The 18,213-nt window shown below is 37.7% G+C and overlaps 2 protein-coding genes and 1 long non-coding RNA gene across 4 annotated transcripts in view; 2 read left to right on the top strand and 1 right to left on the bottom strand.

Annotated features, from left to right (window-relative positions):
• Positions 1 to 18,213, top strand: part of LOC139822648 (gustatory receptor for sugar taste 43a-like) — a 215,015-nt gene that overhangs the window by 92,861 nt on the left and 103,941 nt on the right. The gene's annotated exons all lie outside the window — the stretch shown is intronic.
• On the bottom strand, positions 10,764 to 12,508 carry LOC139822652 (uncharacterized). Its single transcript, XM_071794567.1, has 4 exons — positions 12,356 to 12,508; positions 12,059 to 12,232; positions 11,895 to 11,984; positions 10,764 to 11,780 (listed from the first exon to the last, which is right to left on the bottom strand). Exon 4 carries the CDS (start codon positions 11,691 to 11,693, stop codon positions 10,779 to 10,781), a length of 915 nt encoding a protein of 304 aa, XP_071650668.1. The 5' UTR covers positions 11,694 to 11,780; positions 11,895 to 11,984; positions 12,059 to 12,232; positions 12,356 to 12,508; the 3' UTR covers positions 10,764 to 10,778.
• LOC139822655 (uncharacterized) lies at positions 15,083 to 17,475 on the top strand. The gene is made up of 5 exons (XR_011734566.1): positions 15,083 to 15,699; positions 15,951 to 16,084; positions 16,164 to 16,262; positions 16,799 to 16,849; positions 16,963 to 17,475. It is a non-coding gene; the product is annotated as an uncharacterized lncRNA (long non-coding RNA).

The following is an 18,213-nucleotide window of genomic DNA, read 5'->3' on the forward strand; positions in this document are numbered from 1 at the left end:
GCCGCAGGGCTCTGTCTTAGGACCTATATTATTCATTTTGTACCTGTTGGACTTTGGCGGCCTGTTAAAGTATTGTAAATATAATTTCTACGCGGATGACCTTAAATTTATTTTCACACAGAGCCTGGGTTTCTCTCTGAAGCCATCGCTCTCATTAACGAGGATATCTGTAGGGTAGTAAAATGGGCACTCGACAACAAGCTCACGATTAACCCCAAGAAGACAAAGGCGATGATCTTGGGGACGTCTCGGTATGTTGGTGGCCTGGATCTGGATGCCCTGCCCCGCATCACTGTGGACGGCTCCTCTGTACCTTTTACGGATACGGTATCTGGGCGTCACTATCACCAGTACACTCTCCTGGGCTGAGCAGACCACGAAAACCACCTCTCGAGTCAATTCGGCGCCCTATCAGCTCAAACTTGGCAAGCATCTCCTGCCGTTTTTTCTTCGTGTCAGGCTCGTCATGGTACTTATCTTTCCTCTTTTCGACTACTGTTGCACAGTCCAAACCAACATCACTGGCGAACAAGACCTTCGTTTACAAAGAGCCTTCAACAAGTGTGTCCGCTTCATATTCAATGCTAAATGGGATGAGCATATATCACCCTACTTGGACAGACTCGGTTGGCTGAGAATCGTGTCACGCCGTTTGTACTTCGCGGGGAACTTGACCTTCTTTGTTTTACGGAGGAAAAAGCCGCAAGTTATTTACAGTAACTTCGTGTTTAGGAGTGTTTCAGCTTCGCACGATACAAGGTCCCCGTGTGACACTCTTAGTCTTCCTCTGTGCCGTACGGAATTCTTTAAGCGTTCCTTCTGCTTCTTAGCCGCCGAACTGTGGAATGACATTCCCTCTGACATCCGTAATGCCTCATCTATTTGCGATTTTAAGAACAAATTTTACAAGCACTTACTTCTGCAGTCTAGATCGTAAAATTTATGGCATATCTGCGATATGTATCTGATACTATATACATAAGCAATGTAATCTATTTCGTATTTTTTCTTATCTATCCTATATTTTTCATTGTTTCTTCTTATTGTGTTTCATTCATTGTACTTATGCTGTTTAGAAACTTGTGTAAATTTTTAGATTTAACGTCTTAACGCTTCAGGGGACGTGTCCCAGAACGTATAATAAATGACGATTAAATCAATCAATCAATCCTCACCCTCCCTTCTAGTCCTTCCAACAACTTCATAAAGTGTTCTTTCCATTCTTCCTCTTCTATTCCTTCCTCAATTCTTCTCCTTTTTTTCCTCTCCTTATTCACTATCTTCCATACCTCCGCCTGCCTCTTTGCTTCCTCCACTTTTCTCTCCTATCTCTGGTTCTCTTCTTCCTTCTTCCTCTTACACAGCTCCCTAAACTCCTTCCTCTTTTTTTGTAAGCGCTGCCCTCTTCTCTTTCTTTCCTCCAATCCCTTAATTTTCTTCTTGCCTCTTTCTTCACTTTTCGACACTCCTTATCCCATCATCCCACCTTCCCCTTCTTCTTTCCCTCCATCTCCTCCTCTACCCCTTTTATTGCCTCTGTTATTCTTGCTTCCACTTCTTCCCATTCCTTATTCAACTCTTCCACTTTTTCTTCCACTTCTCCTATTTTTTCAATAAACCTTTTTGCTCCTTCCTCGTTCCACACCCCCTGCTTCTTTTCTTCCACCATCTTCTTCTGCCTTCCTCTTCGTTCCCCCTTCTTAATACTATTTCCAAGGGGTGATGATCCGAGTCCACTCTATCCCCCACTATCATACTCTCTATCTTCTCTCTTACTTCTCCTTCTCCTATTACGTAGTCAATCACCGTATCTCCTTTTCCCCCCGTGAAAGTAAACTCCCCCCTTCTCGTCTCCTCTCACATTTCCATTGAAAATCTCCCATCCTCTCTCCTCTAAGCTATTTACCAGCAACCTTCTTTCTCTGTCTCTCTTCTTATCATTTGAACTTCTTCCCCCTCCCAACCGTCCTTCCCCCTTCTCTTCCTCTATCCTCCCACCTTCTTGTCCAGTCCTTGCATTAAAATCTCCCCCAATTATCGTAAACCTTCCGTCTTCTTTTTTTTCCATTATAATATGTCCCAACTCCTGTAAGATCTCCTCAAACCGCCGCGTATACCGCGTTCGATAAACATGACCATGTCAATGTCGGTGAGCAGTTCGAAATTGACACGCGTATGCTTTAACATAGCGTCCCACGTAAAACCCGGTAGAGTATAATAACCGGTAGAGTGCGGGATCGAGTCCATAACTCGCGACGCAACTATCGCGAAAATTTTCAAAAATATCGACCAACAGTAAGACATCGGTTTTGATATAAATCGCTGTAGTCACCAAGCGTTCGAATGGAGAACCGCTGCCAGACGTTGACGGCATGCGCATAATCGCTCTCGGATACGGTGTCACCTGTCAATAAACTGTAAAACGAGTCGCGCGGTGGTAAACACGAGTCCTCCAACTTTTCGACGCTGTCAATGTACTCGTACGGAAGTACGTCTTTTTGTGTCAGCAAAAAAAAATTTTCTGCGGATAATTTACTAAATTCGCGTTGCAATGTTCGCAATTTATCCTTGCTGAGATAAGATGTCAAATTGTCGAGACTAACGGTGAGAAACTTGTATAAATCGATAAATCGCACTTTGACGCATTTTCTTATCTTTATCTTCGGTGCTTTTAACGTTTTTCGCAAACGAAATGTATTTTTCTTTCGTAATTGAAAGCAGTTCTACATGTCCGTCGTACGCTGTAGCTATTTCCGTGATAATAAAATGCGCGTCGTAGCCCGATAAATTGTGAAAAAATATGGGAATGCAATGCGAATCTTTGTAATTTAAGTGGTTACATGTCTAAATATCCCGGACATAACATCCCGCTACAAAATATCCCGGTCTTATTATCCCAGCGACAGAACATCCCGTGACAATATATCCCATGGCAAAATATTCCATGACAAAATATCCCCTGGCAAAATATCTCACGACAAAATATCCCTAAGATGCAGGAATGTGAACATATGCACAGCAACTTATAGTTTAATTTATAATTAAATACATAAACATTAATCATAGAAATACAAATTTATATCGCCTCACACTACAACGTTCTGACCAATATCGTGTAAATACTCGAGTAACTTAGAGCGATCATAACGCATCACAACATTTGTAATATAACTTAAATAATTAAATGAATAAAACACATTAATCATAGAAATACAAATTTATATCGCCTCACACTACAACGTTCTGACCAATATCGTGTAAATACTCAAGTAACTTAGAGCGATCATAGCGCATCACAACATTTCTCAACCGCAGATCATAATCAACATAACGTTTGCGTCTTCTCGTTCGAACGTTTCGGCCTGCATTTTGTTGTTCGACTAAATTCGGTTAAATCTTGCTCTGCCTTTAAACATTCTATGAATTTACCTAACTGAGCATGATTCGCGGTAACTCGCTCATTAAATGACCTGTGCCATCCTGCTACAACGTTATTTGTTCTCGGTACTTCGTTAACAACTGCATCGTAGCTATTCCACATTTCAATATCAAACAGAGCCTTCCAGCGTTTATTACGACGAGGTAGACCAACCCAGGTATGTTCGTAGTAATCAACAACTTCGCGTAGGTCATCCCGATTGTCAGTGAAATATTCAGAATTTTTAAGTACTTCGAACGCTTTAGTTACATCAGGAATAGGTACATACGCAATAGCAATCAACATTTTTATGGCAGACGCAAATTCGCTATCGCTACCATACCGATTTTGCAAACCAGCAGACTGTGCATGCCGATAAACGCATTGAGCGAAATGAAAATGACACCCTTTGATTGTGGTATCAGGAAAACTCGCTTCGAAAGCAGAAATAAATGATTGCTCGTAATCTATCATCAACACATCAGATTTAAGCTGGGGTTCAAGTTCCTTCAGCACTGTCAACACCGAAATGTACAAACGTTTTTGTTTCCCGGGAGCTAAAATATAAACTAATGGAAGGACCTTGCCATCATAAAATCCATGTATTGTGTACAATTGAGCAAAACATGCCGGCTTTTGGCGACGAAACTTTTGAATGTTTCGTCTGCAAACCAAGCGTCACATGAAGACAGGCACTCCAAATTTTTCGCTGTAGTAAAAATTAGCGTTCGTTTTTTCCCGCCGCTGTCATACATAAAAAAACTTTCTCCTTTATTTGTTACTTTGAAATGTTCCGGTATTTCAAGATCTTCTACATTGCTTGGGGTCGGTAATTGAGGATTTGCGCGTGTCCTCGTCCGTTGTACCGTTCGATGTAGGGACGAAACACTCGGTAATTCAGCAGCAGCCGCTTCGGTTATGTTTGAAATTCCAGCGGACACAATCGCACCTGTGCTTTCTGAGGACTTTTTGGCTCGTTTCTTAATTTTTGCTATAGCCAGTCGCGACTCAACAAATCCAGCATTTGGACCATGATTGTGATCGGTCATTTTCAGAACTGTTCCTGAAAATAAAACCATTACACACGGAACAGTAACGAGAAGCGAATCCACCTACCATTCCGTGTCATCGAAGATGTGTATACTCGACTGCGACAACTCTCCTTATACTTAATGCATCGCCAGACAACAGCATCAGTATTTTCGCGATGCACACCATAAATAAAACCATGAAGCACTAATTGTCGCTTCCCCTTCTGACTACTGACAAATTTCAAAGGCATCGCACACCTGACCGCACACTTCTAACAGATGTAACTGACTGACAACCGTTTCGATAGTAACATCCAGACATATATTTACCAGTACACGTTCCTTATTATTGTTTATAACCGAATGACGGGATAGGGATATCGAGGCGTTCGGCGCTCTACCTAAGATACGGCGCGTACAATAGTTGTTGTGCACATGTTCAATTTTGAATATATTCCTGCATCTTTGGGATATTTTGTCATGAGATATTTTGCCAGGGGATATTTTGCCATGGGATATATTGTCGCGGGATGTTCTGTCGCTGGGATAATAAGACCGGGATATTTTGTCGCGGGATGTTATGTCCGGGATATTTAGACGTGACACCAATTTAAGTTGCAATTTGAATGCGCGGGACCTCTGTATCGACCGGTCAGATGACAATGATCGCGTACTCGTACGTCGTCTGGTTCGAACGGTTTTTCGCACACGTGACAGTGCGTTGCGCTGTTAACCCTCGGAGAACACACCTATTTTTTCATTCACGGAGAACACTCTGGGTCAATTTGACCCTACACACACTTTGATCGTCCACCATTTTAAATTGACGAGTGCAATCAGCTTGAAAAAATTTTCAGATGTACTTGAAACATTGTTAAATCAATTGATATAAATAAAAAATGCCGTTGAAATTATTTACATATTTAAAAAAATTTAAGGTAGAAAAAATCGAAAATTTTTGTGGAAAAATTTTAGAAAATTTATTTCTTATTACATACTTATTACATGAAGTTAATACTTCATTATTTTAATGACTTCTGATAAAACTCGAAGTAAGAGTCTAATTGACCCTGTGTGTTCTCCGAGAATTAAACTTTTCCCACTTGTTTCGCGTGAAATCCGCCATGGGTACATTAGCGGACAAAATAGTCTTTACGTCATGTGCTAAACGTCTTAGCTCCTTGGCGAACCACGCGACGCAATCCTTATCGCGACGAAACCGATACATTGATAACAAGTCGTCGTACGAGCAACGCACGTAGTATCCTATGCTAAATACGCGGTGATGTTGATACGTGTACGTGGACGTTTTCGGATCCGCTTCCATCTTCTCCACGGTACATTCCAGGTCGGCGTATACGATGAACGGAACTCGTTCCTTCCTGTTGTAATTCTTAAAGGTCAACCACTTGTCCTTATCACTCGGTAACTTGATCGCACAGTCGTTCATCTTCCGACAGTCGACGGTGTGAGTTTCCAATTTCTCGCTCGTGTAGAAATAGTGCAAACATCTGTAAATAATAAAATTTTTGAAGTGAAACTTCTTTAGGCACGGTAGTGAGTTCGATTCGCGACACGAAAAAGTGTAACGGATGTGAAACTTCTTTGGTACGGTAATAAGTTCGATTGTGCGACACGAAAAGTGTAACGAAAATTTGACCAATAGGCGTACGGCGTTGGCGAGACGGTTCTTCTTCTGGCACGGTAGTAAGTTCGATTATGCGACACGAAAAGTGTAACAAAAATTCGACCAATAGGCGTACGAAATGAAATTTCTTTGGTACGGTAGTAAGTTCGATTGTGCGACACAAAAAAACGTCACGAAATAGTGTCACGAAAATTCGACCAACAGGCGTACAAAGTGAAACTCCTTTTGGATCGGTAAGTAAATTCGATTTTACGACTCGAAAACGCGTCACGAAAATTCGGTCAGGCGTACGGCACTGGCGAGACGGATATAGTGAGAACTGCGTGTAACACTATATTTTCGAGTTGCGGGCGGCTTGGAGTGACTAATTCCGTTGCGTTGTTTTTGTATTAATTTTAGAAAAGTTATGGCAAAGCCTTGCCTTCAGAAGTTTGACTTCTAACGCGCGTGGCGACCACGCGTTCATTTTTTTTTTATATAGCTTTCACGTAAAAATTATTTTTATTATTTATTAGGATGTATACTCACCGATCGCAAAAGTATTTTTTGTTCCTATTATTGTTCACTTGCGAGCTTACGAGGCGGGATAGGTTCTTGATCCACGCGAAATGTCCCACGTTGTCGTCATGCACGTACAGCAGATTTACATGTTTGTCCATCTTTCGGTCGGTGAGCCGTATTGGTAAGATAGCAAGTTCCTTGTTTTTCTTGATGCTGTACACGTTGATGGAGAGTCGTTGAGACTTTCAAACTTTTTAATTTGATTCAACGTCATTGGAAACTCAATGTCTGTAAGATTTAGCACCGACGTGTAATGAGGGTACGACGATTCCCGATATGTGTGTTCCTCAGCTGGATGCAGAGCACCCACCACTGACCACCCATGCGAAACATGCATTGTCCATTGATTGCACGTTGATCACCGTTTTTTCATTTTAATTTCTCGCGGTATTTTTACAAAACATCCCGCGTGCAATGGATTATATTTGTTCACATTCACCGTTAAATTAAGTATACGTGACAACGCCCACCCGCTATCATATTCCTGGAATTCCTCCAGCGATGTTAAGATGGGCTCGATAACGCGCAACACGTACCATTCTTGCAAATCAGACAAACAAAAGAGTTCACAGTTTCTCGTAGTGATACTTTTGTTCGCGCGTTTGTCACCCGCAACAAATTCACCATTAAACATAGTGTTTATCTTTACATTGTCATGTCGTTGCATGCCGTTACGCACACGATCGAGTACAATGTCTCTCGCATCTTTGAGAAATTAACGAGGTTCGATGTGTTTGGAATTTATTACCGCACCAGTCAGTATACGACTTTCAAAAGTATCTATCTCGCGCCATCTGAGTTCTGTCTCACTCGCACCGTATCCGGCACCCACATGCATGAAACGTTAACGTACCGAATTTTTCAGACCTTCGAGTTGTGCGATACGAGTAATCAATGACTGTTTGAGACCGATCGATAATCGTGGCCGTTTAATTCAGCTTTGTTCTTCCAACGATTCGATAAACTCGACACATCGTGGCTCCCACGCGGTAAATTCTTCCCGCAAATTCAATTGAGCGGATTGTTCAAACAATTCTTGCTCCATTGCAATGTCCTCAACTTCACAAAACCACTTTGAAATATACCTGTTTAATCTGTTTGCAACGTCGACGTAGCACTTTCAATCACAAATGTCTTTACATCATTTCAAATAGTGCAAATAGGACACAGATTACAGGGCATTATTTGATACAATTTTATATTCCGAACAGAATAGACAATAGACCATCGATAAGTATATCGGGTGAGGAAAAAGTTTGGAACCGGTAAAATATTTCGAAAACAAGACATTTTAGGAAAAAAAGTTTTATACATAAGTTGTAGGGATTCAACAAATGCATCAAACAGTGGTGCTTATTTGACCCTGAGCATAAGTATAAAAGAGCTTTCAAGGTTAACTTTAAAATTTTTAATGGAAACCCCCACTTTTTATTTAATATTCTTGTAACTGCCATCGAGAGCTTTTCAAAACATTATCAATAAACTTCTTTCTGGACCGGTGTCATGTTTTCGAACAGCGTGAAGAAATGAAAATAGTCCGCTTATTCTTACGATACACAATGAGCAAAACTTTGCATGATTGTAATAGAAGTATATACAGCACATCTTTTTCAAATTATCGAAGGTATTAACTTCAGCTTGGTTTAAAATTCGAAAAAATTTTTCTGTAACATCTTCAAACCTTTCGCTGTCGTAACAAGAATCATCCGAAAGAATTGCATCTTCATCCGACATTTCTTCTTTATCGACTTCAACTTCCATTTCTTCATTGACTTCAACTTCCATTTCTTCGAGAGGTGCTATATCCATTTTACTTTACATAGAATTTGTGTATCGACTTCCAGTCTTCGACTACTGAGCATATCCTCAAATTTGTCATTTTATATCGTACTAATGTCGCATCGTTTGTTTCTTTTATTATATCTAATTTCACCGTGATCTCAGTATCCGTACGAATGCGCTTTCCGAAAATGTAAGATTTGCAGCTTTGCACGTGTGTGATGAAGTCACCGCGAGACACGTCGCGACATGTTCTTGAAAACGATATCGCGCCGTTGACTTTTGATGATTTAATCTGTATAACTGCACGCATACACTTTCCACGCGAAACGAGGTGCCACATGGGTTTACAACTTTCCACGCGTGGAAAGTCCACGCATGTTGTACTTTGAAGGCACACTATGTGTCTAGTTTAATAATAGTGGAGCTCCCCGCAGGAGGGCGGAACCTTCTGTCTCCACGCATACACTTTTCACGGACGAGTTGTCACATGGGTTTACAACTTTCCACGCGTGGAAAGTGTATGCGTGGAGGCAGTAAGTTCCGCCCCCTGCGGGGGGGCTCCACTATTATTAAACTAGACACATAGTGTGCTTTTAAAGTATATGCGTGGGCTTTCCACGCGTGGAAAGTTGTAAACCCATGTAGCACCTCGCTATCGCCTATTATGCAATGGGCTTAAGATTGCCGGGAAAATCAACTTAAATAAGGTGATTTATCAAAATGACTATTTAGCTTAGGGAAATATATATAATGACCGGGAAACTTGATTGATTCTTTTTTATTAATTATTTTGACCGAACAAATTGGGAATTATGCATATTGCCTGGCCATTATGCATAATGTCCAATTTATCATATTTCCCGTAACATATATATATATATTATATTAATAATAATAATAATAATTTTATTTTAATCCTTGCCTTGCGGCTTAAAATGACTTCCGTCAACCCTTACATAATTTTACAAACGCATAACACATTTTACACATATAACTTTCATTTACATATATATACATTATACATCCTTATAACACCCTAACTAACTCCAAACTAACTCAACATTCTGACTGTCCTTACATTTCCCTTCCTACTCTTTTCCCTCCATCCCCTCCCTTTTTTCCGCCTCTTTTCAAACCTTTTTTATCCATTTCATTACTTCTAGTCCTTTTCCTTTCTTTCCTAAAAATTATTTTAACTGTATCTCGCTTTTTGTCGCTTTACATTCTCTTAGTATATGTTCTATGTTCTCCTCTTCTTTTTGGCATATTCTGCATTTTCTATCTTCTTCCTCTTTCCAATGTTCGCTGCCTTTCACCTCACTCCCGCATCTGTACCTGGCTATCAACATTCTATCCTTTTTCTTCTTCTTTCCTAGTAAATACTTTGGCAACTCCTCTGTTAAAATCTCTTTATAATTACTATTGTATCTTGACTCGTTTATCTTTATCTGTCTCTCCTCCTTCTCCTTCTCCTTTTCCTCTATTCTCTTTACGAGACTCTCCGCCGCTTCCCGGTCCCCTGTCTTCATTTCTCTCCTCAGCTGCTCTTTCTCCATTCCTGCCCTCTCTATCAATTCTCTTCTTTTCTTTTCCCAATTACTTTCTTCTTTCCTTGGGGTCTGCTCCTTTTTAGATCCTTTATACATGCTTGAACTATTTTCTTCTCTGAATGTCTCGCCTTCTCCTTATACCTCACAGCTCTCCTTATTGCCCTCATTTTTATCTCCTTTATTTTGGCTTCTTCTAAAATTACTATGTAATTCGGGGTTCTTCTATCCAATCCTAAAATTTATTTAACATACTTTCTTTTTATTACATTTAATCTGCTTTCGTATAGCCACCCCCATATTTCGGTTCCGTATAATGCCACGCTTTCCACCATTGCCTCGAACATTTTCATTCTTCTTCTAAAATTTTTTTTAAATAATCTCTCTCCTATGCCCCATGTCCTCTTCATCGCTATTGTAGCCTTCTTCATCCTATATTTTATATGATTCTCCGCTCCCCCATTTTTCTGTAGTATATATCCCAAATACTTTATTTCTTTGACCTCTTCTATTTCTTCCTCTCCCCACTTCCATTCCCTTTTCTTTCTTCTTCCCCTCGCTTTTTCGAACACCATTATTTTTTATTTCTCCGGACTCAAACTCAAACCTTTCCCTTCCAAATACCTCTTGAACCTCCTCATCATTTTCTTCAATTCCGCCTCTCTCGTCGCCATTAACACTACGTCATCTGCGTATGATATTGACCAAAATTTTTTTTCCCTATCACAAGGCCTCCTGCTTGCCCTTTTTCCATTTCTTCCTCTAAATCCATGATGTATAAATTGAATATCTCATATCTCATCAGTAACAGTTCCTAATGTAACACTTTTCTTCATTAATTCTTTTATATCATAATCAGATCTAAGTACTGGAATATTTGCAGAAATTGGATACTTTGCAACATTATTAATTTGCTCTGTTGGGTGCAAACAGTATGTACATCCAAATGAACCGTTAAATTGCTTCATATTTAACATTTTACAACGAGCAACCGAATCAACAGAAGATAATAATGGAAAAAATTTAGATGTAACATCCTTTCCTTTATAATTCCACGAAATTCCTACTGTGGACAACTCATTTGCTTGCCGAACAAAAATATCACCAAATACATTCATGTTAGGTTGTGATTTATCAACCCATAATCCAGCTGGTATTATATATTTTGTGCGAATATGTGGTGGCAATTCATTTATCATTATGAAATAAGGCCATATAGCTACTTTAGAAGTATCTGCTAGTTGGCACCCATCAGTATTAAATATGTAAGATAGATTTAGTTCATCTTCTAAACATTTATTTTCTTTATACTTTTTACCATCAAAAATATCTTCTAACGCTTCGTCATTCTTTTTTTTTCTTGTAAATCTATAGTTAAGATGCTTTATTACGAATTTATTTGATAGTAACTTTTTAAATTGATCTTTTAAATTGAACTCAACAAAGGAAGATGTTGCTTCTTTCAGATGAAATCCACACTCACAATTGTTTAAATTTCGGATAGACTCTTGAATACCTAAATATTTCGTACAATGTGGACAATAAACATGATAAACCGCGGATGTAATTTCTGGCGAAAAATATTTATGTAAGAGGAATTTAGTATCTGGTACTAATCGCTCGCCAAATATTACGTTTATCATTTTTAATATATCTGTGATCGCTATCCACGGTAAAGAATGGCGCAGTCCTATTGCTAAAGTCATCAATAAAACGTCGCCTTTAGATGTAGTTGAAGATGCACTCAACTGTTCTTCTAAGAATGGATATTCATGTCCCACATTTTCTTCACTCTACAATTAAAAACGTTATATTGTTTTTGTGAATGTTGTATAAAGTAACATGAAAAAAATTTTAATGCTAATAAGCCAGTCATATTAGACTAATTTAGGGAATTATATACGTACTTGATTTGAATTTTCCCTTTCATCATCAATGTCAGTATCAGATAAATTGGTTGTTTCAGAATCACTTGTATCATCTACAACTTCGTCTAGCTGTAAAAAAATGTTCTCATTATTTATACTAATGTAGAATAAAAATTACAATTATAATAAAAATAAAATTTTACATTAGTTTCAAAATAGATTGTATCATCAACATTTTCTTCGATAACCTCATTATTGTTATCATTATCGGCATCTTGGAATACAGATTCTTCGTATACTCTTAAAGAACTAGGTTCATTGATTTCATTATTAGAAGACTCTTCAAGTGTACATAAATCGTGATCAAACGTTGATATCTGAAATTAAATGTATAAGTGTGTCATAAAGGCAATTATTTTCTTGGTGAAAACAGCAATGAAGTCAATGTATAAAAATTGCCTAAATGTATAAATGTTGAAACATTTTATAAAACAACTTACTTGTTGATTATTCTGTGAGTTATTTGTTTGCAATGCGTCCAAGTCAGAAAGATCAACTTTCTTTCTTCGCTTTACGGTAGATCGCGGAATGTCTCTCGTACTTCCAGGTTCTAAATATCTTTTATATATGGTCCTCTTTTTGACATTTTTAATTAATTAATAATATTGACGACCATTAAATAATGAACAACACGAAGTGAACACTTATACAATTGTGTTTTTTTTTTGTTGATTCCCTCGGGTGAAAGGAAATTAGTGCCTTCAGCTCCGCCCCGGAGCAATAGGTGTCACGTCTAAATATCCCGGACATAACATCCCGCGACAAAATATCCCGGTCTTATTATCCCAGCGACAGAACATCCCGCGACAATATATCCCATGGCAAAATATCCCCTGGCAAAATATCTCACGACAAAATATCCCAAAGATGCAGGAATATATTCAAAATTGAACATGTGCACAACAACTATTGTACGCGCCGTATCTTAGGTAGAGCGCCGAACGCCTCGATATCCCTATCCCGTCATTCGGTTATAAACAATAATAAGGAACGTGTACTGGTAAATATATGTCTGGATGTTACTATCGAAACGGTTGTCAGTCAGTTACATCTGTTAGAAGTGTGCGGTCAGGTGTGCGATGCCTTTGAAATTTGTCAGTAGTCAGAAGGGGAAGCGACAATTAGTGCTTCATGGTTTTATTTATGGTGTGCATCGCGAAAATACTGATGCTGTTGTCTGGCGATGCATTAAGTATAAGGAGAGTTGTCGCAGTCGAGTATACACATCTTCGATGACACGGAATGGTAGGTGGATTCGCTTCTCGTTACTGTTCCGTGTGTAATGGTTTTATTTTCAGGAACAGTTCTGAAAATGACCGATCACAATCATGGTCCAAATGCTGGATTTGTTGAGTCGCGCACTGGCTATAGCAAAAATTAAGAAACGAGCCAAAAAGTCCTCAGAAAGCACAGGTGCGATTGTGTCCGCTGGAATTTCAAACATAACCGAAGCGGCTGCTGCTGAATTACCGAGTGTTTCGTCCCTACATCGAACGGTACAACGGACGAGGACACGCGCAAATCCTCAATTACCGACCCCAAGCAATGTAGAAGATCTTGAAATACCGGAACATTTCAAAGTAACAAATAAAGGAGAAAGTTTTTTTATGTATGACAGCGGCGGGAAAAAACGAACGCTAATTTTTACTACAGCGAAAAATTTGGAGTGCCTGTCTTCATGTGACGCTTGGTTTGCAGACGAAACATTCAAAAGTTTCGTCGCCAAAAGCCGGCATGTTTTGCTCAATTGTACACAATACATGGATTTTATGATGGCAAGGTCCTTCCATTAGTTTATATTTTAGCTCCCGGGAAACAAAAACGTTTGTACATTTCGGTGTTGACAGTGCTGAAGGAACTTGAACCCCAGCTTAAATCTGATGTGTTGATGATAGATTACGAGCAATCATTTATTTCTGCTTTCGAAGCGAGTTTTCCTGATACCACAATCAAAGGGTGTCATTTTCATTTCGCTCAATGCGTTTATCGGCATGCACAGTCTGCTGGTTTGCAAAATCGGTATGGTAGCGATAGCGAATTTGCGTCTGCCATAAAAATGTTGATTGCTATTGCGTATGTACCTATTCCTGATGTAACTAAAGCGTTCGAAGTACTTAAAAATTCTGAATATTTCACTGACAATCGGGATGACCTACGCGAAGTTGTTGATTACTACGAACATACCTGGGTTGGTCTACCTCGTCGTAATAAACGCTGGAAGGCTCTGTTTGATATTGAAATGTGGAATAGCTACGATGCAGTTGTTAACGAAGTACCGAGAACAAATAACGTTGTAGCAGGATGGCACAGGTCATTTAATGAGCGAGTTACCGCGAATCATGCTCAGTTAGGTAAATTCATAGAATGTTTAAAGGCAGAGCAAGATTTAACCGAATTATTAAGCCTGATCTACAATGTGCTCTTTGCTTCCTGTTTTTTGCTTTTAACCTGTTTGCGACTATCCCGTATTTCGCAATTGCGTCGCGTAACGCGATGTTTTTTGTTCTCTGTCGCCCAAGATAAAAATTGACGAACTTCAGAAGAGACAAGAAACATCACGTTACGCGACGGAATTGCGAAATACGAGATAGTCGCAAAGAGGTTAAGAGGAAAAAACAGAAAGCAAAGAGCACATTGTAGATCAGCCTTTAGTCGAACAACAAAATGCAGGCCGAAACGTTCGAACGAGAAGACGCAAACGTTATGTTGATTATGATCTGCGGTTGAGAAATGTTGTGATGCGCTATGATCGCTCTAAGTTACTTGAGTATTTACACAATATTGGTCAGAACGTTGTAGTGTGAGGCGATATAAATTTGTATTTCTATGATTAATGTGTTTTATTCATTTAATTATTTAAGTTATATTACAAATGTTGTGATGCGTTATGATCGCTCTAAGTTACTCGAGTATTTACACGATATTGGTCAGAACGTTGTAGTGTGAGGCGATATAAATTTGTATTTCTATGATTAATGTTTATGTATTTAATTATAAATTAAACTATAAGTTGCTGTGCATATGTTCACATTCCTGCATCTTAGGGATATTTTGTCGTGAGATATTTTGCCAGGGGATATTTTGTCATGGAATATTTTGCCATGGGATATATTGTCACGGGATGTTCTGTCGCTGGGATAATAAGACCGGGATATTTTGTAGCGGGATGTTATGTCCGGGATATTTAGACATGTAACCGGAGCAATATAGCACAACGTTGCTTGACCTTCGTATATACAATTGTGTAATTCTCAAAGTATATAGGTTAGGTTAAGATTTACTTCTTCTTCTTATTTTTATATTGGCTCCTGCCGCTTTTCAGCGGTCAATACAGCCAGATTCCACCATGGGTCTGATATTCACATTGCCAGTACTAAAAATCTGTAATGTATACATGATGTAAACTTATAGATTTTCAGTACTGATACATCGTACAGTGGTGTAGTGTATCGAATTATATCGGAACGCGTGCGTTACACTCCAGTGACCAGTGACTCATTAATTGTTTTAATTGCAGTAGTTTATTTATAAAGCTCGCAGTTATTTACCATATCCTATGCTAATTATATTATAACTCTGAAAGGTTATAATCAAGTGGACATGATGTGGGCATACGTGTACGTTTTAAATATAAAAAAAAAACAAGAATACTTTTTTGTAGAGGAGTTAATTTTTCGTTAGAATCGTACGCTGAAAATAAAAATTTGCACGAAAAAAAAAGTTTTCTTCTGGCAAAACAAAGCCAATGAATCGCCACTTCCAGTGTACGTTTTATTGATATCAAGTAAGTGCAGTAGCTTTTCCGTTACACTTTATTAATTTTGTGAACAACTATATGAGTGTGTAACATATTATTAAAAAAACCTCTTTACCCAGATAGCACAGTGACGTCAAACGACATATTAATCTAATAAGTTAGAGACGTCATTATGACGGAATTAATATGTCATTTGACGTCACTGTGCTATCTGGGTATTTGTACATAAAATTATTTTGTGATAATATCAAATGCAAATTTTGGAAAATTTTGTTCAGGTACTTTACTGCTTCTTAAGACACAAGTATCCAAAAAGAGACCTGCTCTGCCAAAAATTCGTTATTCCGATCTTAATGCAAAATACGAACCACCTGAGAATGAAGTGATTAAACACGTAAAAAGAAAGCCGAAGGTAAATTAAGTATAATAATTGTAAAATAAGGTAAAAATAGTTTTAGTATTATATTTATAAAATAAATTCTTTATTTTAGAAAGCAGATGATGTTATTAAAGCAAGGAAAGAGAAAGAAAGTGAAATTGTAAAAGCACATGTAGACGCTGAGAAACAAAAAGTAAAAAAAAAGAAAGAGGTACGTATATGAATATGAAATTGGAAGTATATTAAAGTGTTTATGATGTGTTGTAATGTGTAATGGCGTTCTATTCCTCGCCTCTATCCGTGATCTCCATATCTTTTAGATTGCTCCTGCCTCCTCTTCAACTGTTCTCTTTCATGTTGTTTGCAATTTACCCTTACACCTGCTACGCCTACTATATACCCTGTGGATTCTATTCAAATGCCACTGTCAATATTTAAAGTAAAAATATTGTTAACTTAATAAGTAACAGATACGTAGTACTCAGTATTAATAATTATATTTTGAAACATTTTTCAAATTTAACATATTTAACAATTTTATTGTTGTTATCAATATATATGTACAATTGCTTTTATAATGAAGAAAATTGTTATTGAAATTGAAACAATTTTGATAAAATTATTTGAAATAGTTTTGTTATTCTCTAAAACGTAAATATTTATTTGTATACACAATAAAAAATATTTAACTTAAAAATTAATATTTTATTAATTATATTTTATGTTAAACAATGTTTTTTATTTTAGAATGTCAGCTATGGCAACAGTAGCAAATCTGACTCAGATCAATTATTATTGGTAAGAAATTTAAATATATTTTGCTATGCTACTGCTTTGCTATTTATTAATAAGTATTATTATTTTTGTCATTATTTTATTTGTTAATATTATTCTTATGTTACATTTTTTAGAAATTCACCACATACAATTATAAGTTGTTGGATATTATTTCTGCGACGAAGAAGGAGAAAGAGAAAAAGAAGAAGAAGAAGAAGAAGAAGGAGCAAGTGATGATATGAGCGATGAGACAACAATGAGCGATAAGACAATGACTATGAAACATTTAAGAAAAACCAGCAGTCAATCAAACAAAGTAGAAAATAAGTGATATAAATGATAAGAATTAATAACACTAATATATATATATGTAAAAATTTTGTTGCTTACCTACCTGATACTTATTAATTCAAAGTTTTATATTTATTTATATTTGCGTAACACTTTTCGTTTTAAATATCATGAATTTATATGAATTGTATAATATAACAGTGTTTTTTTAACATTTAATTAATTTTATACGTCATTTAAATTATTTACATAGTTAAATTGTTTTGTAAAAGTTGTAAATAAAAACAATATAGGTCTGTTTCTATCCCTGCATTGCTGAACTAGTGCACACTGGTGCAAAAGTTAAAGTGACAAGCATACTTTGTTTCACTCTAACTTACTGCAACAGTGTACATTATAATAGTGTACACTGTTGCAGTAAGTTAGAGTGAAACAAAGTATACTTGTCACTTTAACTTTTGCACCAGTATGTGCACTAGTTCAGCAGTGCAGGAATAGAAACAAACCTTATTGTGCATAGAAAGTTGTAGATTTCAGCATAGTTCGATGTAAAAATGTTGAACACATGTCGCATACTTACATCTAAAAAGTTGTAGTTTTGTCCTAAAAATTTCTACGTAAATTTATGAAACACTACAAACATGGCCCAAATCGCGCACTTTTGACGTAAAAATTACGTAAAAATAGTTTTAAAAGTTGTAATTACATTAGAAGAATTTGTAGTTTTCACGTAATTTTCGCGTAATTTTCGCGTAAAAAATTGGATAATTATTTCCACCAGGGAAAAGACGATCAGCAGATCATCATTTCATTAACATTCCATTGTGTTGAGGTGGCCGCTCTGGACGGTCTGCACGACAGCGCTCGGGACGACAGCGCTCGAGACGGCAGCGCATACGCCATCTAATTTCATTAGATCCGGTTCCGTTCTACTCGCCCTCAGAGAGAGACGTCCCGCGTGCACGCGTGCCTTAATTGTTACGATCCGCTATTACATTCTTTATATCAGTCCATTGCATCAGTCTTGTGCATGACGTATCGTATCAGCCTATTACTGTATCTGTTCCGGTTGACATGGAACGTCCCATATATAT

Source organism: Temnothorax longispinosus, chromosome 12 (genome assembly GCF_030848805.1).
Source record: "Temnothorax longispinosus isolate EJ_2023e chromosome 12, Tlon_JGU_v1, whole genome shotgun sequence".
Lineage (NCBI taxonomy): Eukaryota > Metazoa > Arthropoda > Insecta > Hymenoptera > Formicidae > Temnothorax > Temnothorax longispinosus.